The sequence below is a fragment of the Musca vetustissima genome, unplaced genomic scaffold (assembly GCF_032173495.1).
Source record: "Musca vetustissima isolate MV318-11 ecotype Yass unplaced genomic scaffold, APGP_CSIRO_Mvet_v1 utg97342, whole genome shotgun sequence".
In the NCBI taxonomy this organism is placed as follows: Eukaryota; Metazoa; Arthropoda; class Insecta; order Diptera; family Muscidae; genus Musca; species Musca vetustissima.
Window position 1 is genome coordinate 1 of NW_026879381.1, and position 26800 is coordinate 26800.

Genomic DNA, 26800 nt, shown 5'->3' on the forward strand with positions numbered 1-26800 from the left:
GAGTACGCACCGATGATAATGGGTATCGAAAGTTCCGGTGTTAAAATTACTTGCGACTCCATCAAGACCAAACTACTTCAAGATGTTAAAAAGGCCAACGAGAGCGGTGATGCGGCGTTTTTTACAAGGAAGAAGAAGCAACAAAAGAAAAGAATGCGATGTTTTAATTGTAACCGCATTGGTCACATTGCAGCGGATTGTCACAGTAAAAAACAACCAGACAAAAAGGAGAGTGGTTTTTGCACAGTGTATGTGGCCAAAGCAACCAATGACAAAGAGTGGTTCATTGATTCTGGAGCGAGTTTGCACATGTGTATGCGGAAAGAGTGGTTCAGTGATATTCGGCAATCTACTGTGAGGGAAATTTTCGTGGCCAACAAAGAGAAACTGTCTGTTGAAGGTATTGGTGACATAAAGTTCAAACTCTTTGTGAATGGGAAAAAGATGGACATAACTTTTTACGACGTCCTTTATGTACCGAATCTGTCAGTGAACCTGCTATCAGTTAGCCAAATTATAAGCAGAGGTTATACAGTTCAGTTCCAGAATGACAAGTGTATGATAAAAAGAGGCAGAAAAGTGATAGCCACTGCCACACTTGAGAATAACATGTTTAAATTAGATGGAAACACTGAACAGAAGTGCATGGCAGCTATCACAGATCATGTTATATGGCATTCTAGAATGGGTCATCTGAATTATGCAGACATGAACAAGACCAAGGAGCTTGTAAATGGAATTCAATTTAAAATGTCGCCCAATGAGAATTGTGTTTCATGTCTTAAAGGCAAAATGTCTCGGAAGCCATATAGACCATCAAATACCCGTACATCTGATATGCTTGAGCTCATACATTCGGACCTGTGTGGCCCGATGGAGGAATCGTCGATAAATGGAGCTAAGTATTTTTTGTGTTTTCTTGATGATTATACACGTAAAGTATTTGTATATTTTTTGAAGGCAAAAACGGAGGTAGCAGCATTGTTTGAGCAGTTTAAAGCCAGAGTGGAAAATGAAACTGGCAAACGAATTAAATGTTTACGTACGGACAACGGCACTGAATATTGCAACAAACAGCTCTCAGAATTATTAAAAAGATATGGCATACAACATCAAACCACCGTACCATACAGTCCACAGCAAAACGGCGTGGCTGAAAGAGCAAATCGCACAATAGTCGAAAAAGCGCGCTGTATGTTATTTCATTCTGGTTTGCCGAAGAAGTTTTGGGCCGAGGCTGTTGCAAATGCCGTTCATGTCATTAATCGCTCCGTTTCTGCCGCTATTGCAAAAAATATACCCCAAGAACTCTGGACCGGTAATAAAGTTGATTTGTCACATCTTCGAACATTTGGATGTCGAGCTATGGCGTATGTGCCGAAAGAAAAAAGACGAAAGTGGGATGCAAAATCCAAAGAATTAATCTTTACTGGCTACTGCGAAGAGACAAAAGGTTACCGTCTACTTGATCCCAATACTCTCATTCTCGTCAAAAGTCGTGATGTAATATTTTTAGAAAATGAATTCTGGCGAGATAAATTAAAGGCTGCGGAAGATAATTATTGTTTTTATAAAGAGAAACACTCAGCTGCTGTTGGTGATGGCACTGTTGATGATGGTACTGTTGGTGATGGCACTGTTGATGATGGTACTGTTGGTGATGGCACAATTAGTGATGGGACTTTTGGCGATGGCAACGTTGATGATGACGTATGGAATTACAGTGATGATTCACAAGATTTTGTCGAGTTTGATGAGACGATTACCAGTGATGATACAGATGTTCAACTGGTAAATCAACAAAATAGTGATGAAACTGTTAGACGTTCCTCACGAACACCAAAACCAATTAATATGAGTGATTATTATATGTATGCAGTGGAGGTTGGTGGTGTTGAAGATCCATTTACAATACATGATGCATTTAAAGACGTTGATGCCAAACAGTGGAAACAAGCAATGAAAAGTGAGTACTAGTCTTTAATGCAGAACAATACATGGACGTTAATGGACTTGCCGCAAGGAGTGAAGCCAATTAAAAATAAATGGGTGTTCAAAAGAAAGCGTGATGATTGTGGAAATGTGATGAAATTTAAAGCAAGATTGGTCATAAAGGGATGCTCTCAAAAGCCAGGGATTGATTTCCAGGAAATTTATTCGCCTGTGGTGCGCTACACATCTATACGCTACCTGTTGTCAATTGCAGCACAGTTTAACCTAGACATCGAACAAATGGATGCGGTTACAGCCTTTCTTCAAGGAGACTTAGATGAAGAAATATATATGGAGCCACCGGAGGGTATTAAGGGCGATTTTAAAGGCAAGGTCTGCAAACTCAACAAGGCAATATATGGGCTTAAACAAGCAAGTCGCCAATGGAACAAAAAGTTAGACGCAGTTTTGAAAAGCTTGAATTTGCAGCAATCGGAGATGGACCCATGTATTTATTATAATATAAGTGGCACCAAAATATTTTTTATACCTGTATATGTCGATGACATATTGATTTTCTCCAATAATGATGAGTTTATGAAGGCAGTGAAGAAAGAGCTGCAGAAATCGTTGAGTATGAAAGATTTGGGTGTAGCAAAGAATTGTGTTGGTTTACATATAACCAGAAATAGAGAGAAAGGTGAAATATATGTTGACCAGACCATGCATGCCAATGAGTTTTTACGTCGTTTTAACATGGAAGAGTGCAAGCCAATTTCCACACCGTTTGATGTAAATGTAAAATTGAAGAAACCGGAGGCTGGATCAAGAAATCCAGACAATTTACCTTACCAAGAGGCCATAGGATATTTACTCTACTTGGTGCAAGGATCTCGACCTGACCTGGCATATTCCGTCAAATATTTGAGTAAATTTAATGATTCCTTTGATAAAACACACTGGTCAGCCGTTAAAAGAGTTTTCAGATATTTGAAAGGGACCAAAAATGCTACATTGGTTTATAAGAAAAATGATAATGGTCTTCAGATAAGCGGTTTTTGTGACGCTGATTATGCAGGGGATATATCAGATAGACGATCATGCACTGGATTTTTTTTTATGCAGCAAGGTCCAATTAGTTGGAATAGTAAGAGGCAAGCCACAGTGGCCTTATCAACTACAGAAGCTGAGTACATGGCGATGTCTGCAGCAGTGCAAGAAGCAGAATGGCTTCGGCAGTTGCAAAAACAATTTTTTGGTCATCTTTGTAAAGATACGGTGCTGTTGCACTGCGACAATAAAAGTGCTATAAATTTAGCAAATACAGAAGCTTATCATGGGCGCACTAAACATATAGACGTGCGTCATCATTTTATACGAGACAAGATCGATGATGGATATATTGTTCTTCAATACGAAACGTCAGAAAATATGGTTGCAGATTTCTTAACGAAGCCTCTAACAAAGGACAAGCATGTGAGGTGTGCCAATATGTTGGGTCTATTTTTAGTATAGCCAGCTTTTAGTGGAGGTGTTGATATGAAAAACTGGCAATACTGTTGAGATATCCTGAAGGTTGCATTTTCTGATATGCGAGAAATGCAACACTGTATTTTTATGTTCCTCTTTTACATCCACTACTTCCTTCTTCTCGTTATAACCTCCGTGAAATAAAGATCTCTTCTGTCTAAGATAAATTGTATATGTGTTTTATTTTCGCCATCACAACAATATTGGTAGGAAATTATTATCTCGATGACGTACAAATTGAATATACCCTATCTAACACAATATCTAACTTCAAAAGAAATATTTCGCCCCAAATAGTACCGACAATCGCTCAATGAGAGGCCAAACTTCAGTGCAAAGACATAGAAACTGTAAAGTTGTCGAGTCTTTATGCATTTTGACAAAATAGTTTATGAAGAAATATCCAGGGGCATGTTAAGAATAAAAACGCTAATACGCGAAAATGTTTGTTTAAAATGTAAGTAAATAAAATCAGAGATCCGCACATAAAATATATATTTTTATTTTGCTATAAAGAGATTAAAACGTTTAATATTGTTCGCTCTGTTGTTATGATATCATCGTAACAACTCTGAATTTCCCAGGGGCATCAACAAAAAATTTAGCTTAACAAGGAAGGACGGACATAATAATTTCAAAAATGAAAAAAATCAAGAATATGTTTTTTCTGTTTCAGTCATTCCTCAAGTGAGAGAATAATTTTTATTACACTCTGAAGGGTAGCTTTTCCCAAAAATTCCATTTCATTAAAAAAAATCCATTTTTGTTGAAAATTATTTTTAGTAAATGCATCGCCATCTACACTTGAAAATGTGAATAAATGCATCGCCATCTATGTGTAAATGTGTGTGTAATACTTGGGCTATGGTCGAGGTCTTTGCTTACATTGGTTATGGTATGGTTGGTTGAATCGCTAAGCGTATGACACTTTCACAATTATAGCACCCGTTAACTGTTATACTGTTATAAAACTGTTATACTATTAATTTTCATCAAAATTTTTTCCAAAATTAATTTTTATTTTTTTGATTTTGTTGATTGATTTCCGCGAAAATTGGATGGGAAAACAAAAAAACAATGTTTTTTGTTCACGGATAAAAAAATTTTCCGTGAAAATTTTTATTATCCGTAATTATAGTCAAGACACCAACCTTATCCAACATTTTCGATAAAATTAAATCGTATATCGACGATATCGTATTTTTTGATTATCGTATTATCTTTCTTATTATTTTTTTTCTCTTTCTCTCTCTGAAATGCAGTGGAATTTTTGGGAAAAGCCAGAGTGTAATAAAAATTATTCTCTCACTTGAGGAATTGACTGAAACAGAAAAAACATATTCTTGATTTTTTTCATTTTTGAAATTATTATGTCCGTCCTTCCTTGTTAAGCTAAATTTTTTGTTGATGCCCCTGGGAAATTCAGAGTTGCGAGTTGATGGGTAGTAAAAGAAGGTGTGTGTGTGTTTGTTTGTCAGTAGTTGTTGCCGACCCATTATCCCCCATTATCATCTATCTATCTATCAATACTAGGCTAGTAAGCGGTTAAATCTAGAATTTTGAATTTCAGCAAAGGCGCATTTAGTAATGAATGCAAATTGATATATAAAGTTCTGGCGTGATTAATTATTTTCAGGTAACTCGAATGATTATGAAGAAACAGATTGATATATTTGATTGCGGATATTTCAGGTTTTTTTACATGACAGTCAAATCGATTGAGTAATGTCCCTCGGGCTGCCTGTCTGTCTGACTGATTCCTATGAAAATAGAATGCGATGATGGCGTTGAAGCAGAAAAGGCCACCAGAAAGAAATACAAAAATATGAAGAGATTTTCAGAGACCAACTGTGCCTCACCATATGGAGTAGAAAAATCCTTGAATGGGCAGCAAAAAAAGGTTTTAGACTTTGATTGGGCAGTGTCGTCGGAGGTGATTGGGATTTTAAAATTTAAGGTTTATACCCTACACCACGAAATTTAATTTCGCATTTCATCACCACACTGTGGTACAGGGTATTATGTCTTTGTGCATATGTTTGTAACAGGCAGAAGGAGCGAGATAGACACATGGCTCTTTTTGAGAATACACATAGAATCAATTTCTAAGTCGATTATGCATGTCCGTCCGTCTGTCTGTCTGTCCATGTTACATTGTAAACAAAGTGAAGGTCGCATTTTTGATCCGAATTGAATGAAATTTGGCACAGGTTGAAATTGGGAAAAATCGGTGTACCGACGTCCCTATATATCTTTCGATTTGCACAAAATTGTGCATGGCTTACAGAATTAAGTCTAGAATGATGTGTGCTAATTTTCGTGGAAATGTGATTTAGATATATTTCTTATACATTTTTTCTTCCGCTTTTATGTAAGTTGTACACTAAAGACACGAAGTTTGTCGATTGCCACATACTTTTGTGACCGCTACCGTGAGATGATATCCAAAATTGAACTATTATAGTTTTCGCACAGTGGTTATCCCAATGTATTGCCCATTAAAAATATATTTTTTCAAAATAAATTTTTTCTCAAAATTCCTGTTTCAAAAAAATCCGAATAAAATATTTTTGAAAAGTAAACGAGATGAACATTTTTATGGTACCTTCAGATCAGTGGTTCTCCGAATATTTTGCCCTTTAAAATATATTTTTTCTCCAAATTCAAAAAAAAGCTTTCATATTCCATACGGTACCTTCAGATAAGGCGTAGGTATTATAGTTCCCGCACAGTGGGTCTCTGAATATATTGCATTAAAATTATATTTTTCAAAGTAAATTATTTTATCTAAATTTTTATTTCAAACAAAATCTTAATAAAATATTTTTGGAAAGTGAAGGAGATGAGCTTTGGTTTGGTATCTTCAGGTCAGACGAGATATTACTGTTCCGCACAGGGGGTCTCCGCAAATATTGCCCTTCAAAATTATATTTTTTCAAGATAAATTGTTTTTTTCTAATTTTTGAAAATTAGAGGATATGAGCTTTAATAAGGTACTTAAACAAAATATTTTCGAAATGTAGAGGATATAAACTTTCATATGGCACCATTAGATCGTAGGAGTAGTTCTTATAGTTCCGGTACAGTGGTTGTCCGAATGAATTTGCCTCTTAAAATTATATTCTTTCAAAATACATTTTTTCTCAAAAATTTCTGTTTTAAAAAATTCTGGATAAAATATGTTCGAAAAGTAGAGGAGATAAGCTTTCATACGGTACCATCGGATCAGAAGAACCGCACAATGGTTCTCCGAGTATATTGTCCTTTAAATTTCTATATTTTCAAAATAATATCTTCTCTCCAATTTTCTGTTTCAAAAAATTTAAAATAAAATATTTTCGAAAAGTAGAGGAGTTGAACTTTGGAAATTAGAGGATATGAGCTTTAATAAGGTACTTAAACAAAATATTTTCGAAATGAAGAGCATATATTTCATATTGTACCATTAGATCGTAGGCGTAGTTCTTATAGTTCAGGTACAGTGGTTCTCCGAATGTATTTACCCCTTAAAATTATATTCTTTCAAAATACATTTTTTCTCAAAAATGTCTGTTTCAAAAAATTCTGAATAAAATTTTCGAAAATTAGAGGAGATGAGCTTTCATACGGTACCTTCAGATCAGAAGAACCGCACAATGGTTATCCGAGTATATTGTCCTTTCATTTTCTATATTTTCAAAATAATTTTTTCTCTCCAAATTTTAACCATAATGGATATTGGCCAGCTTTATCGGTATTGTTCTTAGAAGATGGAAATATCAGTCCACTACTACTCTACAAAATGTTAAAAATTCCCGAAAATTTATTTTATAATTGTGCTGAATATATCGTGTAAACCCCCCAGGCTTGTCGAACTAAAAAGTAACAAAGCAGCAGCAGAAGGGTGTTTAATAATTCGACTACAGAACCGCAGCTGAGTTACACCAATATGCACAAGCTACAGGTATTCATAAACCATTGCCTCAGCATCATATGCAGAATATTCTGGCGCAACACCATAAATAACACATGTGGAATCTAACGAATCAGGAATCAATGCAACAGCAGAATAGGATGTGGGGTGAATTGGCCACACCTTAAGAAAAAATGTCCATAACATAACCAAAATGGTGTTTGAACGAAATTCCCAAGGTTGAGGAAATTGAAGTCGATTAAGTAATACCTGGTGACGACCTAAGATAAAATAACTTCACATGGGAAGTTCAGAATCTACCTGAATTAACTGTTTAAGAAGGCAATAAATTGTGGAAGCCCTGAGCTACCAAGAGTGCTTAAAGGGAATATCATATTTTAACTAGACCTATATAATGTTTGAAGAATGGGCTTATCGATCGACTCCTTCCAGTACGCCTCCCGCAAAGGAACCACATTTTATAAACAACAATATCCAAACTGAATGGATTACTCAATTTGATCTAAACTATGCACACCTAAGACTTCAAACAAACACAGATCGGGTTCGAAAACGGGACACACACGTTCACCTCTTCTGGGACCTCAAAAGGTCCAAATTTTAAACTTTTAAATTTAATATGAAGCACATAGATTATCCGATTTAATTCATTGAATACACCTCGTATTATTTTTCCCATCCTACATTAAATTTGAATATGCAGGACAACAGGACTACTTATCGGGGTAATACAAACATATACATTATTTGATAAGTGAATTCTGTGTGGTATAGACTTGGCAGATCATACATTTTTATTAACCATTGTTTCCATGATTTTCGCTACCAAATACATAAATCACAGCCTCGACACAACATAGTAATTCTGTAGAGCTCCTGCTAATCTGATAGCATAAAATTTATAATAACACTGTCCACTCATGAAGGTCTTGATATTTCAAGGAATCTGATAGTGGGTACAAAAAGTTCAGCCGGATCACAATTAACATCCTTTATTGTCTGTAATTTAACATTTCAGTTTGCCAATGAGTTCAAATTTGAAGTCCCGTATTTTTGTCATAATACTAGGACTCATTCCCCCTCCACATTATTCGCATTGAATGAATGAAATACAAACTCCAAATCATTTATTGCAATTTGTCCAAAGTGTATTCAACTTTTTATTTATATTGGAATTGTGTGAGAAAAGCCATTTTGACATTAAAAAACAAAAATAAATAAAAACACACACTCATACGCCGCTTGAAAACTATAGAAAACATGTGAATGAACCCTGCGGTAATTAAAATTTTCTGCATTTGTTTTTTTGTTTTTTAATAAACTCTGTCATTCATAAATTATATCTTTTAATTGATAATATATTGAATAAATATTGAAAAATATTTGTTTTTAACATGGTCGCATTATTCTTATAGTTAGTACTCTTTACAACATCTCTGTGTTATCGAATACGGCCAGCTGACATTTATCGTTTCTGTGCTCTCTCTCATCGATAGCAGCAACGATAATTCTCTTATTCTCTGTGTACAAAATTGGAAGGCAGGATTAGCAATTTCCTCACTTTACGCTCGGCGGAAATAAAATAAACATATTTCAGCTAACAAACACGGATAGAATTAAAAATAGAAAAGCTTCAGCTAATAAATAATTAATTACAATTTAAACGAAAAATACAAATAAAAAATAAATAAAACAAACTGCCTAAAAGAAAAGCAAAAAAGAAGTCATTTGTCATGTCAAAGTGGTAGAAGGGTGAGGCAGTTGGAAAAAAGTTTAATAGTTGTGCAAGAATTTACAAAGAAACAAACCAACAAAAAATATGAATAGTTTAGTGACAAATAAAGATAACCAATAAGCCAACTAAAAAGCAATTAACCAATAAAATACTACATACACCAACAACAACGAAATGGAAGTGTTTCAAACAGATAATTATTACATTTTTGTAAAACGAGAGAAAAGTCTTTGGTGGAATAGGACAACATCGGAATTTGCCATTAAAGCTGGTAAGATTAAACATTTCAATTATGGCATGATTAGACAAGAAAAAAACAATCTCAATGCCCTTCATTAAGACATACGCTACTAATTACATTCAACTGTATATTAAGAGAACTAATAAAACCAATATATCCCAACATAAACAAATAAAATAGGAATGAAAGAAAGAAAAGTTCCTCTGTTTCTAATGTGACAGATGACTCACACACATTTGTGGCATGTTAAAGCACAAAACCTTTTGTTGTTGTTTGTTTGCTTGCTTCGCTTTTTTTGTATGGCAAAACGGGTTGCATTTCAGCAATTTGAAATAACAAATAATATATATATTTTATTTTTTGTGATTACTGCCAGTCAGCAAGTCTGTTTTGTATTTTATTTGTAAGGCGTTAACCCAATGCCTAATTGATTTCAATCACAGCCTTTAACGACCATTGTTTTTTGTTCTCCAAAATAATCATAATACTATATAAACAGTAAATTGGTATACAACTGCGTTCTGTTTGGTTAATGGTAACGATTTCGAGGGACGTTGCTTGTTGTATCTTGACTTATCTCCGGAGAGGCACCAGAAGAGGCTGCCCTATATACCTCATCTTCAGATTTAAAGTAGGTTTGGTATAATATTGCGATCTGTAAGCAATGAATAAAATAGGAAATTCAATTTGCTTCAAATTAAATATGCTTATGTTGACCCTTTGTGAGGGAGGTACCAGAAGAAAAGGGCCGACGGATCTTATCTTTCAACATGATCTATGCAAGGTAAACATATTACGATGTGCAAAGTTTCGATAAAATTGAATATTCCGCTCGTTTCACATAAGATTTACAAAGTTTCAAAAGTCAGTTCCAGCTCAATTTTGGTAATTTTGTAGGGAAGATACCAGAAGGATTGTACTGATTTTCCCAATCTTCGATTTAAATTTGAGTTTCATAGATATATTAAGATGTGCATAGTTTGAATTAAATCGGACATTCGTTTAGCCTATTTTTGATTTATAAATTGAAAATTTTGACCTTTGTGGGGAAGGTAACAGAAAGTGTGGACCAAAGTGTCGCATCTTTGGACTTAATCCAGGCTTGGTAATGATAATAGGTTTTGTTTGGATTAATTAATTAATTTACAGCGCAATTTGGACTATTTTGTGGGTGAGGTACCAGAAGGTGTGGACCGATATTAGCCATCTTCGAATTCAAACTAGTTTAAAGGAAAAATTTGGATGAAATCGGTTACTTCCTTCGCGAGTTATGGTGTACATGTGCCGGCCGGACGGACGGACAAAAAATTAATTTGGAATTTTTCTTTTTTTGCATTTATGATGGACGATATAAACTGATGGCCAAAACGCAACTAAAATTGCACACTGAATAAATAACCTTCAACATTTTTGCGTGGCCAAAACTAAACTAAATTTTTGATTTTTTCTTTTAAATAAGCAAATTTTGCTAGTAATCAGCAGCATAACCATTATTTTTCATTAGGACAGCATACCTACAAGGCATTGAATCAATAAAAGGTTCAATTTGATCCTTGCGTATACTATTCCTTGCATGCTGAACCTTTGGGAAGATGTTATATCTGCCTATCTTTTGATTTTGCTATTTCTGATACTCCAAAGATGTATCTATAGGGTGAAGATCAGATGATTGTGCTGCCCATTACAAAGCCTAATTTTTGACTCCCTCAACCAGTTAGTACCATATTTCGGGGTATGTTTGAAGTTATTGTCAAGATAATACGGTATATTTTCTTCAACAAAGGAAACTATAGCCTTTTCAACACATTTCTATAAACAATCCGATCGATTACTTCATAAATCTTTGAAATAGATCGAACTCCATAAACAGAAAAACAGCCCAATACATTATTAACCCACCTTCACAGAGTGTTCTTGTAATACGGAGGCCTGAGACTTTTATTTTTATGCCTTGATATGAGTTTTTGCGAAAGCCAATCTGGTTTTCGACATTTTGAAGGATTTACCCAATTTTTTTCAATTGATAAGGCCGATTGATAAAGGTTCCTGGAAGGCTGATTTATGTACAAATTTGTGTGGTGTATAGGTCCAAGTTTTGGCAAAACCCCACATAAAAGTTTCGCTTTCGAATTTTGTCATAAATGGACAATTTAGTGAATAAATGGGTGTTTATGCACATTCTATGGGTGTTTATGTTTACTCCGGAAAAAGCATTTGATACTGTCAATCAGGCAGAGCTGTTCAAGAACGTTGTATGAGCTACAACCTATTCAAGTTTAAAACGTTGGATCATGATGTATATTTGTAGACGCCAGTCCACTTTGGAAATTTCCTTTTTTTAAGTCTACAGAATGACTCAAACAGGAAATTCCCCAAGGTTGGGGTGATATCTCCGCCCGGGTTAAATTGATAGGAATCCTGTTGATATAGTTGAGCTTTTCCATACGAGGAATATGAAACATGGACAGAGTAAATGTAAATAAAAATATGTTCGGTCTAGATTTAGAGTTTATAAATATGGTCTCGATATTGGATTATTATTTATGTGTTGAAGTGGTTCTAGATCCTATGTAGGAGTAATCATGACGTCTGAAAATCAGTACTTGTGGTTATTTAGGAACGAAAGTATCGCATATTTCATAAAGTAAAGAATTTTACTTGAATACACTTCTTAATAAATTAATCGTACAAACACTAATATAAAATACATTCTAGCTAATTGTTGAACCATATAACACATTACTAATATCAAGAGAAATCCATAAACACTCAATTTCATTCTTGATAAATGAATAATATCAAACAGTATTACTTGCATTTAGTAGTAGTGTTGAGTAAAAACTGCTGACATGTATATTTTTAAACTCAAATTGTTGTGGTTTTTTGTGAAAATTTGATATTCAGTTATTGCAAAAGTAAAAAAAACCCAACAAAAGTCCTCCCTTGCTCTTGCCAATCATACACGCAACCGTAATTATCCATTCTTAATTTGAATGCTTTCAACTTTCAATCAAACGGTGGACAGTAGCAGCGCATGTAAAGTGTCAAGTAATCACATAAGTTTCAAATGCAATTATTGTCACTATTATGTATGGTATGAAGAAAAATGAATATAGGAATATCGATATTATTTCGAATATCATTGTTGTTATGTTTAATATGGAAAAAATAAATTATACACACTTATAGAGTTTATTTAATAAGTACAGCGACTATGACTAATCTTTTAGGAAGTTTAGCTTTTACGTAGTAGAATGCATTTTTGAAGGTTATGTTCAAATACAATTATCGCACAATCTCTAATAAAATAACATGCGTACCAGATTGTAGATAAAAATTATATGTGTTTTCGGTTGTATACAACAATGGTTTATATTTAAGGTGGAGTGTGTATTAAATGTATCATTCCGTTTGCAACATATCGAAATATTCGTCTAAGTTCCCCTGACGTAATTATGCCTGATCGGTAAAAAATTCTACGTCGATTTAGTTGTTGTTGTAGAAAATGAAATACAAGAAAGGAAATCCATTTGTAGTAATATTTTAAAGGACTATCCTTTATTCAGTCCTGGCTTACATGTGGCACAGACTAGTGAGTGCTTATTTTCCACCGAGTCTTAGCTTCTTCTTAACAACCGAACCTGCTCTAATCTACAGCATAATTAGAAACCTAAAGTGGTTGGGAAAGTGCAACCTTGACATGTAATATATCTTCTGTCTGATCTCCATAGCCATCGACATTATTCCAAACTTACCTTCTTATATGTTTCTGTAAGCTTCTCATCTCTCTTTATTTACCCAATCTTCTCTCCACTATAGATCTCTTCTTATCTCTTTTCTTTTTGTGGATGATCACAACGGACCTAACGGTCTCAGAGTGCTGCAGCCACATAAGTGAAGTATTCATGCAGCTCTAAGCATGGATTTTTCAAGGGCTATCCGAGCTTTTGGCATGGATTTTTTAATCCATGCCGAGAGCCATGTATGCTGGATAATCTTCGAGCATAGCATTCATTCGGTCTGTTGGTATATACATTAAGGATTCACGCTTATACTTGTTGACCTCTCTCTCTCTCTCTCTCTTTCACCATATCATGAATGTCTCTTCTGACTTGAAGTTCTCTCCTGTCTGCTTCGGCAGATTGTTTTGATTGATGGATATGATCTTATCCTTCTCTTGAATTTGGTCTACTGGTGTCATGAGAATAGTTTGAATATTCTTCCGCTGTACTTCACTCTTAGGTGTTTCCTTACCAAACGGAATTCCCATCGCTGATCTAATTTTGGTCTTGGATTCTACACTGCAGTCGGGGTAACCAAGGTTTCTTTGGAGTTTTCACTCTTGACTACTTTGTCTTCGGTGGTTAAATGTCTCGGAGGTCCTTGCTCATCCACCATTGCCGAAGCAGAGACGGGAACATCCCGACTCGAGGGGCCCACATCCTTTCGTTTCATATATGACGACCACTTCTGACTTGGAGGTGAGTTTCGTCCCATATGTCCTCCGGAATGCTGCCCTGATTCAGGTGGAAACTTCCGTAGTCCTCAATTACGTCGAGGAGCGCTTCACTCTCTTCATTCAGTATTGATGCCATTAAGAACAGTCTTGAAGTTGTCCCCGCCCGTAGTTGAGGCGGTCTGCGTTGAGAGTGATAGAGTGCTTTGTTAAATTGTTGATATAACAATTTGCTCCCTCTGGCTATTACCTAGGAGTGAATGTTAGGGCTCACGGATGATATTTGAGTCCAGGATCGAAGCGATCATAATCCTTTTCGACCATTGTAGGAACTATTCATTGTCGAGGAACATTGTAGGAACTATTCATTGTCGAGGTGTTAAATTTCAATATGTGGTGTTAAATGCTGTATATATTTATGCTGAGGAGACTGCGGGTGTCTCGTGTTCCATCACGAATCGGACGTCGACGATGAATTAGGCACAATATAACTCTAAACCAGTTTAATTCGGAACAACCTTAAGTATCCACCCACTGCACATATACATTACATCTCGCCGAGATAGATCTGTGGTGAATTCCATTCTGAAAAACATTACGGAACCAAGGTCCGAGGTTATTCCTATCCCGGATGGCAAAAGATATAAACAGTTTGATTCCTGGATGTAAATCCGCCGCTCCCATGACAAAAATAAGACGACGTAGTTGTATTTGATGATATCACAGCCTCTAGTGAAAGTCTCAGTTTATAGAATCTGCTGCCATCGGAATATTCAACAAAACCCACTTAATTTTTCGATATGTTAAAGGTAGAAGCCAAATATGTCAACCTGTAATTTTGTACGTATTTTATTATAGAATAAAAAAATTCCTTGGTTTGGAAGATTGTAGTTATTTTGGACTCCCACCTCACAGTGAGGTTATTAAAAGTTCGGCTAAGCCTAATTGTTAGGGATGTACCGTTGTTGTGACAACCGTCCACTCGGAGACTATGTCCATTGTGATCATACTTTATGTATATATACCTGTAAAGAAAAGATATAGTGGAAGGGTAGGGAGAAAAGATTGTGAGAATAAAGGGGGCGGAAGAGAGATTATTTTAGCCAATTCAGATTTTTGACAAAGCCTAGAATTCGGTTAGGGTCTATTTTAGAGAAGAAGACTAGATTATCAATTTCAGAACTTCCAAACTCTTTATGTCTTCTGCTGATCAGCGATGGACATTTGCAGATGATGTGCTCAGTTATTTCCAGTTCTTCTTCGTCCTCACATAGACGACAATCTAAATTTGCAGTGACCAGTTATAATCCCCACAACGGTTTTGATCTCCCTCTTACTGTGTTCCAGCAGCGAAGACGTTCTTTTACGAGAGAATTCAGCTTCTCGGCTACCTCATTCCCTTCAATGTCATTATGTCCTGGAACCCAGCATAACCCAACTATCTGCCGTATGTCATTCAGAGCGGTCTTACAATCATGAACTGCTTTCGAGTTTATAGTATGCGACTTTACCGCTTTCAGGGCCGCCTGACTATCGACATATATAGTCACGTGATTGCGAGAATCTCTGCTTGAAAAACGCTACAGTTATTGTTGAGTTTATATGAGTTTATACCTAATTCCCTAAAGTAAACGCCTGCGCCAGTGCCTTCCTCCATCTTAGACCCGTCTGTGAAGATTGACAGACCTGACAGAGGTAGGGAGCCACTAGTCCAGGATTCCCTACTAGGAAATTCAACTTTGATGTCATTAAAGTCCCTATGGGGGGGTTATATAGTCACTGATATGACTATCCCCCCTAAAGAGATCATAACTTGGCATTATGTTTAGGATGCTGGCATGACCATAGTTCAGCGATTTCAAGGCATCTGTTTCCCGGAGTCTCAGGGCACACATGGCCGCCTGGAATTTAATCAGAATATCCAATGGTTGGAGATTCAAGAATGCGTTCAAGACTGCCTGTGGTGTACTTCTTAATGCTCCGGTGATCAAGATTGAAGCCGATCGCTGTACTAAGCTCAGTTTTGTCAGCAGCAACTTTTTGTTCACCCCCTGCCACCAAACAAGACAACCATAAGTAAGTATGGGTAGGACGATCGTCGTATATAGCCAGTGTATAATTCCGGGTCTCAATCCTCAATTCTTGTCTATGGAGTTCGTGCATGAATAGAGTGCCAGCAATCCCTTCTTAGAGTGTTCCTCAACATTCCACAGTAGTTTGCGGTCTAGGATGGTGCCAAGATATTTAGCTTCGTCAGAAAGGGTTAAAGTCACTCCTCCAAGTGATGGCAGATGGAAACTAGGAATTGAAGTGAAGAGCACCAATTCGGTTTTTGTGGGGGTTTACACCAAGACCTTTAGTGCAAGACTAATTAGACAGGGTTGAAAGGGCACCCTCCAGGATGTCTGAAATTGTCGTTATAAACTTACCCCCAACCTGCAGGACTACATCATCGGCATAGGCTACAACCTTTATCCTGAGATAATTGAATTTCATAAGTATTTCATTTATCACCAGAAGCCACAAAAGGGGGGATAGAACTCCTCCCTGTGGTATGCCTCTGTTGACAGATTTCCTCACGGAACTCTCTCCTAAGGATGAGTTGATAATTCTGCTTTCCAGCATTCTATCAATCCATTCCGTAAGGAGTGAGGGGATACCTATGCTTACGAGAGCAGAATGGATGGCCTCTAACTTCACATTGTTGAAAGCTCCCTCGATATCGAGGAAAGCTGCCAACGTGTAGCCAGAGGACTCCATATTCTTCTCGATGCATCCAACCCCTCATGCAGAGCTGTATCCACGACGTTGGTATTGGTAGTTATCCAATTTTTTAGCAGAAATATTTCAAAAATGTTTCTCCTTTTTACAGAATCCCAAAATAAAGGTACAACTCAATTGAGTAGTATTATTTTGCTCTTAGATTAATTCTGGATTTCGCCTTTTTGGTGGGCCATATTCTAACTTAGTCTCCATATAAAGGTCTTAACCCTCTTTTCGGAGTGTTGAAGGTCATATCATAATTTTCCTCTTTATTATAATTTGGTTCTTTGTTTTTCTCCACCCTTTAATATAACAATTACTTAAGGCAAGTTTTAAATTTATGGACCTTTTTGTTTTCACTTGATTTTTTTTTTAAATTTTCTTTATATTTTACATATTGGATGCAAGCCAATAATTCTTATTTGAAATCTATTCTTATCCAAAAAAATTACATACAATAGATTTGCTGTCGTAATGTGAACTTTATTGATTATGCGTATCGTATGAAACGAATTTGTAACAATGGTGCAAGCGACACTTCTTTTAAATGACGTCTATTGGAGAATACATGGCATGGGATTCATTGGACACAATTTGAAATTAAATTCAAAATTTAATATACATATTTATTATATATGGAAAATTATGTCTATGGACCTTCGTAATATTCCTGGGAGTTTCGTAGGTCCCTTATCTCAATTTGTTTTGTTATTAATTTAATATATTAGAGTATTAATTTAATCATATTCCATGAGGTTTCTTCGCTAGCTTTTTTTTTTGTAATTCAATTTAATTTGTGTGTTCTAAAGACATGAACTTCTTTTCACGTCTCTTCACTTTAAATGTAATCTCTGTATTCGACGGTTGTAGAGCAAACCACTTAAGGATGTTTTTTTTTTATTATATCCTTGGTATACAATGTATACGGACCAGAAAGAGTAGCAACGCATAGCAACTATTAATGGTGTTGTGATTTTTTCTTTGCTACTATCATTTTCTAAATAAAAATATACATATGAGGGTGGCTCGTATTATATTTGTTATTGAGGATGATTCATAAAAAATATTATTTTGTATTGGGATAAGGACGAAAGAGAGATTTATGATTTCTGACTTTTATTTCTCCAAAAAATTAGCTAATTTTATTGGGAAATGACTACAGTATTAGTTGGAAAATAAAATTAGATTTCATTGAAGTCTCTCAAAAAATTCATGTTTGGGAATTGGTGAATTTATTTTTGTTTTTAATTCCAAATACAACATTTTAAAATGTTTTTTGTTTTCAATTCCATTTTTTTCATATCAACCTATGGTAGGCAATATACCAAAAGCTATCTGCAAAACAACCCTTCTTTTATTCTTGCTCCTTCAATATAAAATGACCATTTCACTAGCTCATATTTTCCGCTAGAATAGATGCAATAAAAATAGAAAATATTTTTTTTTTTTGCAAAAATATTAAACACATAAAGTAAACTTGTGTACTTTGGAATAATCCTTGAACGTGTTTGTTCAACAACAAAGGGGGTCATTGCATGCAATACGAGTGTTTACTATTTAATTTTAAAAGTTAATTTTATAAATAAATTCTTTCGATTTTTTTCGAATTCTGAAATTAATTCAAAGACAATTTCTTCCCTGTGAGCAATCATTTGAGATGGAAGAACAAAAATTCGATATGTGTGAAAGAAATTTGAAGCCAGTTTAATGGATTTGGCCAATGTTTTAACTGATTAGTGACAATAATTTTCTGTAAGCTGTGAAATCAATACTCGTATCTTACTAATAATGATACGGATTTAATTCTGTTGGTCTGGATTATGGTAAATTGCTATAATCTTAAAAAAGTATCAACAAATTCAAACCTTATTTCTCCAATAGCTTAAGGAAAAATTCACGCGTTATGGCTGTAATTATCTAATTAATTTAGATTGTCAATTTACTGTTACAAAAAAAAATCCAAGACGTATTGTCTTAAAAAATAAACAAATCAACGTCAACGACTAAGGATTGGTCCAAAAGGACCAATGGGTCTTCGGACTAAATCTGCGGTCGGTAATGATAATAGGATGTGCAAAGTCTGGTTTAAGACGGACATTGCATTCGAAAATTTCGACCATTGGTGGGGGAGTTACCTGAAGGAATGGACCAATGGGTCCCATCTTCGGACTTGATCTATGTTAGGTACAAATAATAAGTTGTACAAATTTTGGTTCAAATCGGATAGTCCATTCCCTTGATATTACAAAATTAATTTTCAGCAAAATTTTGACCATTTTTTGTGGGAGGTATTAGAAGGAGTGGACGGATATTCCACATCTTCATATTTTATTTAAGTTTAGAAGAAATATTACCATGTGCTAAGTTTGGTTGAAATCGGTAACTCCCTTCGATAGTTATCGTGCGCACCCGCCAACCAGAACAACAGATAGACGGACAGTTGTAAATCGACTTCAAATGGTCTGAAACGGATTTGATCCAAAGAAACATGGGATCTAAAACTAATATTCGATGAGACAATTTTTGCCGTATCAAAGTGTATATACCATGAGGCTGAGGGTATAAAAATCCGCACCTGATAGTCATAAAAAATATTCCTAAAAAATCAACGCAGAAGCCTACTCTGCTCAACTTACCCACCTGCTTGACGAAAGCATTCCTTGTCCCGATAATAATATAGAAGGACAATTGTCCACTCCCCACAAACTATAGCAAAAGTAACACTTGGGTACCAAAGACCACCATCAAGAAACCCATGATACGATCAGGAGTGTCGTAATGCTACTGATGTAAAGAATGCAGCGTACAGAGCAACTCTGCAGACAATAACAACACACAATGCGAGAGAGAATTATCAGGAGAAAATATGAGATTTTCGGACAAAAGAAGAAATAAAAAGAAAATCGTGAGAAGTCCGGTAATTTCACCAACGAATAAAACACCAAACCGAAGGCTATGGTGCAGACACATCCTCCTGTAGAAATGAAAAAGTAAACATGGTGACAGATACAGACAGCTTGTTGAGGATCTGGAAGGAATATTTTGAAAAGCTTCTGGTATCAAATAGTGGCGGTGAAGAAGATACCCCAGAACCAATAGAGTGTATACCATCTAGTCAAGATGAGGTCAGAAAGCAATTAATCAGCCGTCAGATGCTGGTCAGGAGCATGCACCAGCTGATTAGCACAATTTAGCTAGAGGAATGCATGCCCAATGATTGGGCATTGCATTCCCGTATTCCGTGTACAAAAAAGGGGCCAAGAGGATAGAGGAATAAGTCTCCTTCCCATGGCATATAATACAGCGTACTGTGTGAACGACTGTAGCCAATGGTCAGTGACATTATTGGATTATACCAATGTGGCTTCAGGCCTGGCAAATCTGGAAAAGACCCACGAAAAAAACCTCGACATATTCCACTTATTCGTCGACAATAAAGCCGCATTCTACAGTCCCATTCATTCTGAGATTTTTAAAGCAATTCCCGCAAAATTAATACGGCAATGCAGGATAGCTTTAAGTGGCACAAGGTCAGCAGTTAAAGTCGGAAAGGACCTCTCTGAGCCTTTCAATACCGAACTAAGGTTCAGACAAGATGACAGCCTCTCTTGTGATCTTTTTAACATCCTGCTAGACATAATTTTATATATCTCGGTACCGCCATAAATAAAACTAATGATAGTTTTGGCCAACAGATGCTACTATGACCTATAAAAGAAACTTAGAAATGATATATGGGCCGATCTGCATCTACGGTGAATATCGCCGTCGAATGAACCATGAGCTGTACCATCTATTCTCGGACATCGACATAGACTTATCGAGTTGCAGCGACTACGTTGTGAGAATGGATGAGGATGCTCAAAAGGTAGACATATCATGTCTTGATCTCTGCTTACAATTCTTCAATACCCTCATATTCATATTAACTTAAACACACAATTTCGAATTAGCTGTACACTGGAAATGCTATAACGAATCAACAATCCGTGTCCTAGATATAAGTTATTCTCAGTCACCCTTTTCCCAAAAAAGTAAAAAATTCCCTTTCATTTCCGGGTAGACATAAATAAATAATATCAGCAACAATGTGTTAACCTAAAGGAGCTATTAACAAAATGTGGATTATTTTGGTATATTCGATACTTTGTTGTTGTTGTTGTTTTAAACGTAAACAAATAGTAACCGGTAATTCATAAAACCATTGCGTGACTATGACAATTAATTGTTAAAATATTTATCCTCGAGGGTGTTAATAACGGAAACAAAATTAGGTTTTTTTTTGGTAAACAATCAACAACAATTCCAATTTTGATACAATTTCGGTACTAATACCTTTAAGAAATTTAATAATCCCATTTTTTGTTTGACCTAAAAAATAAAAAAATCAAAAAAAAAAAAAAAAAAATTAAACGTACATACACAAAAAAGATTTAAATATACAATCTGTGTCCTTTAAAGTATTCTTTAAAAAACATGCCTCTTATTGTCCTTGATAAATTATTATTCTTTATATATTCTTCTCTTTTAGACCTTGAAATAAAATTCTTTAATAAATCCACGCTTCCTATAGTCCTTGAAAATATATTTTTTAAAAAAATCCACGGCTTTATGTTCGTCCTTGAAAAAACATGTCCTTAAAATATTAATTTCTCTTTTTAAAAACCTGTCTAATTTTTTTCCTAAATTTTTTTCGTTTCTTCCAGGATGGGATCTCTCTTCCGTGGACGATATTGAATGCATTGGCATTACACATGGCATTGTCGGCGTTATATCCCTACCCAATGTCTATGAACCGCATCTTGTGATAATTAAGGAGGCTACACCGGTCGGTGTACTTTATCCACCACATTTAGTGTATAAAATTAAGTCAATATGTATTTTAAGTGCTGATGATCCGGACACTAGCCTTACACCATGTACACGTCATTCACGAAGTTCCAATACAACACCAACACATTCAAGAAATTCCTCAACATCATCGACGTCGATAGCGAATGCTAATAATGCGAATGCCAATTCGGCAACATCAACGTCGTCGTCACGTACGAAGTTATTCGAAGGCAATCAGTTGATGAACAAAACATGGGGTGCTGTGAAAAGTGCTGGTACAACTATAAAGAATACTACACAGCAAGCGGCGGCCCTGGCCTCAAATCAAGTTAAGTCATCGGTGGGTATACGCGATCCATCGAGAATTGAGAAGCGAATTACGGAGGAGCTGCACAAGGTATTCGATGATACGGATAGTTTTTATTTCTGCTTCGAACATGATATTACAAATAATTTGCAACGCCATCTGCCGACGGGCTCTACAGATCAGCAGACACCGGATGAGAGGTTCTTTTGGAATATGCATATGTTGGAGGCTATAATGAAATTGAATGTGAGTAGAGAACAATTTTTCCTATTGACAGATCTTTTTATAACAATTTTTTTTTTCTTTTTTCAGGACAAAACCTGGATATTGCCCATAATTCAGGGCTTTGTCCAAGTGGAAACATGTGTCATTGGTAATGAGTGCTTCAATTTGGCTTTGGTTTCACGACGGTCACGACATCGTGCCGGGACCCGTTACAAACGACGTGGTGTCGATGAAAACGGCAATTGTGCAAATTATGTGGAGACCGAACAAATACTCACTTTCCGTCATCATCAATTGGCGTTTACTCAAGTTCGCGGTTCGGTACCGATTTATTGGTCTCAACCGGGCTATAAATATCGACCTCCACCCCGCCTAGATAGAGGTGAACAAGAGACCCAGGAAGCTTTTGAAATACATTTCAACAAAGAACTCAATATCTATGAGGGTGTTTGTATTGTAAATTTGGTCGAACAAAGTGGCAAAGAGAAGCTGATCGGCGATGCCTATGCCAAACATGTTTTGAAATATAACAACGATCGTATTGTTTATATAACATTTGATTTTCACGACTATTGTCGTGGTATGCGTTTTGAAAATGTCTCGGCGTTGGTAGAGGCTTTAGCACCGGAGGCCGGTGCCATGGGTTTTCATTGGCGTGATCAACGTGGTGTTATATGCAATCAAAAATCAGTGTTTCGTGTCAACTGTATGGATTGTTTGGATCGTACAAATGTGGTGCAGACCGCTTTGGGTAAAGCAGTATTAGAATCGCAATTAGTTAAATTGGGTATGGCTCCGCCATATACACCCATACCGGAGGCTTTGAAATCACCATTTATGGTGTTGTGGGCCAACAATGGTGATATTATCAGTCGGCAATATGCTGGCACCAATGCTTTGAAGGTAATTTAAATCGTACTCCATTTTTTCTTAATAATCAGTCATACAATTTGTTTTTTCTCTTCCAGGGTGATTACACACGCACAGGTGAACGCAAAATCAGCGGCATGATGAAAGATGGCATGAATTCAGCTAATCGGTAGGTTATCCCATTTTTTGTAGTTGTATATATATATTATTCGTTGTTATTTTATGTTTTTTTTTAGTTTTTGTTTTGTCTTTTGTTTTAGTTTAGACAATTGTTGAAAATATTTTGCAAATGCTTTAATTTTTTCTCTTCGAAAAATCGCAAAGTTGGTTTATTAACATTTTGTGAATACTTTTGTTGGGGTCTTTCTCTCTCGTATCTCTTCTATCCCCATTTTTTCCACTAATATTCATCAATAATTTTCGGCATGCTTGGTTTTTCTTTAAAAATTTTACTAATTTTATTAAGAATTGTTTTCAAAAGCTAGCTTTTCTATTAGGCATATTTTTTACTCAATATTCGGTAATAATTTGTACAGATTTTTTCTGGATGCGGTTCGTTTATTCAAAATTGCAATAAAATTAAACATTACATGAACATGTTATATCCTACACCTTAGTATGGGGGATATATCGACTTTGTTATTTCGTTTCCTGTATCATATTTTTAGAATAACAATTTAACAGTTGATTTGTACTGAAAAGTATCTGGTAGAATTTTTATATGGTTTTAAAATTCAGTTTTTGAATTCATTACTGTATTAAAAAAATTTAATTTTAATTCTTATATCCGTAGTCTACTGTACTCACTTACATTACTTAGCTGGCTTGGGACAGAATATTTGTTCCATAAGACGAACTTAAAATAGATTTCCATGCGCGTAGTTTTTGTGCGTATCTCATCCAATTTGAAAGACAATTTTCCGAGATGTTGTCTGCTACTTGATCTTTCCATCGGATTCGTGGCCTTTTCCTTCTGCATGAACCATTACTTGGCTCGCTTTTACATGCCTTAACAAATCTGACAACATAACCTAGCCAACGTAGTCGCTGCCGCTTGGTACGTCTGACAATACCGATCTCCGAGAATAGATGGTACAGCTCATGGTTCATTCAACGGTGATATACACCGTAGATGCAGATCGGCCCATAGATCATTCGGAGAATTTATCTTTCAAACACTCCAAGAGCTGCCTTATCTGCTTGCGACAGTACCCAAGCTTCAGATCCATATAACAGCACGGGTAGTTTCAGCATCTTGTATCGTGTCATTTCTGTTCACATTTACCTCTCGTAAGACTGTCACCTTGTCTGAATCCTGGTTCGGTATTAAAGGTCTCAGATATGTCATTTCCGACTTTAGCTGCTGACTATGTGCCAGTTAAAATTATCCTGCATAGGCGTATTAATTTTGCAGAAATGCCGAACGCTGATATGGCTTTAAAAACCTCTAAACGGATATGGCTATCGAAGACGGCTTTATAGTGGAAAGTAATGTGCCGATGTGTTTTTCGTTGGGTCTTTTCCAAAATTTGGCGCAGAGTGAAAATCTGGTAAAAGGTGAATTTTTCAGGTCTGAAGCCACATTGGGTATGGGCGAATAATGTCATTGACCGTTTGCTTCAGTCGTTCACACAGTACGCTGAATAGCACTCTATACGCGATAGGAAAGAGGCTTATTCCTCAAAAAATTAAACATGGCATAGCCCGCCATTTATGAAGATCCCGTACGATTACATGTATTCTAAATGTCCACCACATAGTGAAGACTACCAAAAGTTTGGCACGGCTGAACTTAGCGACATTTTTATATACGGTTTAAACCGATACAATCACGAAAATGCATCCATACCCCACATCCATGCAGTTTTGACACCTCGCTACTAGGGCTTAAGCGTGGCTTGCAGTTGGATGAGGATGATTGGCTCAAGCCCTCTGATCAGGTGGGTACAGCACTATACTTCGGGAGTGTGTTTTTGATAGGTGAGGGACTACGTGGACGAACAGTGACAAAGGGAGGGTGACGTACGAATTTATTGGTGACGCAACGTTCGTAGTGGACCGGCCAGACTTTCGCTTGGGCTTAAGTACTGGTTTCTTACTGACGGGGCATTGTTCTCTCTATGCGTTTTTGCATAAAAGTGGCCTGTCCCAAACGGATTTATGTGGGTGTGGGATGACTGAGGACTGGAAGTATATACTGACTGCTGATGTTTTGTATCGTGGGTGGTTCCCGGTCTTCCTGTTTCACGAGGTTCACTCCTCTTGTGGATGTCGTGAAGGCTTTCGCTAAGGGAAGTTTCGTTGATTGTTTGTGTTGTTGTTGTAGCAGTCCTATTGCTTTTACACAATGGACTGAGGTGACAGACGTTTAAGACTCTGCCAACGTCGTGGAAACGTTGATTGTATGTGTTGTGATTGCAGTCCGTTGTTAATTGTTTGTGCTGACTTACGTCGTTACTGCCAACGTGTTGTATATTTTTGTATTGGGATTCCAGCCCGGACTTGCGGCGAACTGGTAGAGGCTGCGATCTCGAGCCTGATCCAGTCTGTCAGTTGGTGTGGCCCCCTGGTGAGCTTTGCGGGGGGTTGTGGTTTCGCCCCTCACCAAGGGGGAGAGTGTACCTTCTGCTGGTGGGCGTAATTCCGCCTGTGGCTCAGCCACTTTGAGGTTGGCAGATGGAATCAAGGTCCGGAGATTATTTCTATAGCCTCGCAGACCAAGTGTGACAATAATATTTCCAAATACTTGCATTTGTGGAGTTGGTAGCCCCTGGTCGAAGTCTTTGAGTCAATCCGGTGCTTTGAATCAGCTTCCTTGTAATTGAAGTGAGGACTTATGCGATATGGACAGAATCCTTACTTGTATGTCATCGCTTTGTAATCCGAAGCTTGAGTCTCGAGATTTTGTGCATAGAGTTTTTAATAGATTGTAAGCATTGCTTTCTGAGCCCCTTCTTCTGAATTAAATAAGTTTTTTAGGTTATTTAGTTTAGGTTAATTCTCTTTCTATTAACAAATTAAATGATTGAATATTTAGTTCTTCTTTTTATGGAGTTTAGGTGCTTAGGAAAATATTTTGGAACTGTTTTTTGAAAACAATTCTTTCTCTTTTCTGTAAGAAATCATTTGTAATATAAATTTGCTAATTTCCTTCATCACAATCATATTTCTCTATTAACCAAACAAAGAAAACATTTCAATATTTAATACACACGACATTTTTCTAACTAATAACACTTTCTGTGTTTTATTATTCGTTTTTTTGTTTTAATTTCGATTATACATATCCTCAACACCAACAAAAACAAAAACTTCGTATCTTTGTTCTTTCTCTTCTCTTTTTTTCTATTCGTAGTTTTTTCATACAAAATTTTGCCGATACATTTCGTCAGTGCATTATTGATTTAATGCAGGGCCAATTGAATGATGCCCAACAATTGAGAGAGGACGAAGTTTTGACAACAATACTACAAATTTTATGTCCCTCTGTGCCGGCACCAACAAGGGGCTATTATTATGCTGGGGTTTTACAACCGGAATTGCAATTATTGGAAAATGTTATTTACACAAGGTGGCGTAATAGTAATAATAATCTCGGCAATGGTGTTGATCATCTACAAGAAGATGATAATGATAATAATAGCGATGCTAGTAGTAAACTTGCCACTCGCAGCAAGTTTCAATTGCACATACCAGATATTTTCAACAATTCCATATTTCAACATTATTTAGTTATGCCTTTCATTTCGATTTGTTTTATTTTAACATTACAAAAGGTATTATTTTCAGTTTTGTTTTCTTTTCATTTAACTTGCATGAGTTTGTTTTATTTTGAAAAAAAATCTAATGATTCTAATCGTGTGTTTCCTTTTTACGTGATTTTTCTTTTATAGCTATTACTTGGCACGTTTTAAGGACAGCTATCGTCAAGCCACCATCGATTTAATGTTGGGCAATCCTGTCACCGCAGAATCTTTAAACGCATTGGGGGCAAA

The 26800-nt window shown here is 36.1% G+C and overlaps 1 protein-coding gene across 1 annotated transcript; it reads left to right on the forward strand.

Moving 5' to 3' along the window:
• Window positions 1-9281: 9281 nt before the first annotated feature.
• On the forward strand, window positions 9282-26796 carry LOC133324270 (phosphatidylinositide phosphatase SAC2-like; the record flags this gene model as incomplete). Its single annotated transcript, XM_061533117.1, has 6 exons — window positions 9282-9381; window positions 21277-21956; window positions 22023-22838; window positions 22904-22974; window positions 26161-26376; window positions 26699-26796. Coding segments are annotated over exons 1-6 (1978 nt in total), but the record flags the coding sequence as incomplete, so codon positions are not given.
• Between the last annotated feature and the right edge of the window lie 4 nt (window positions 26797-26800).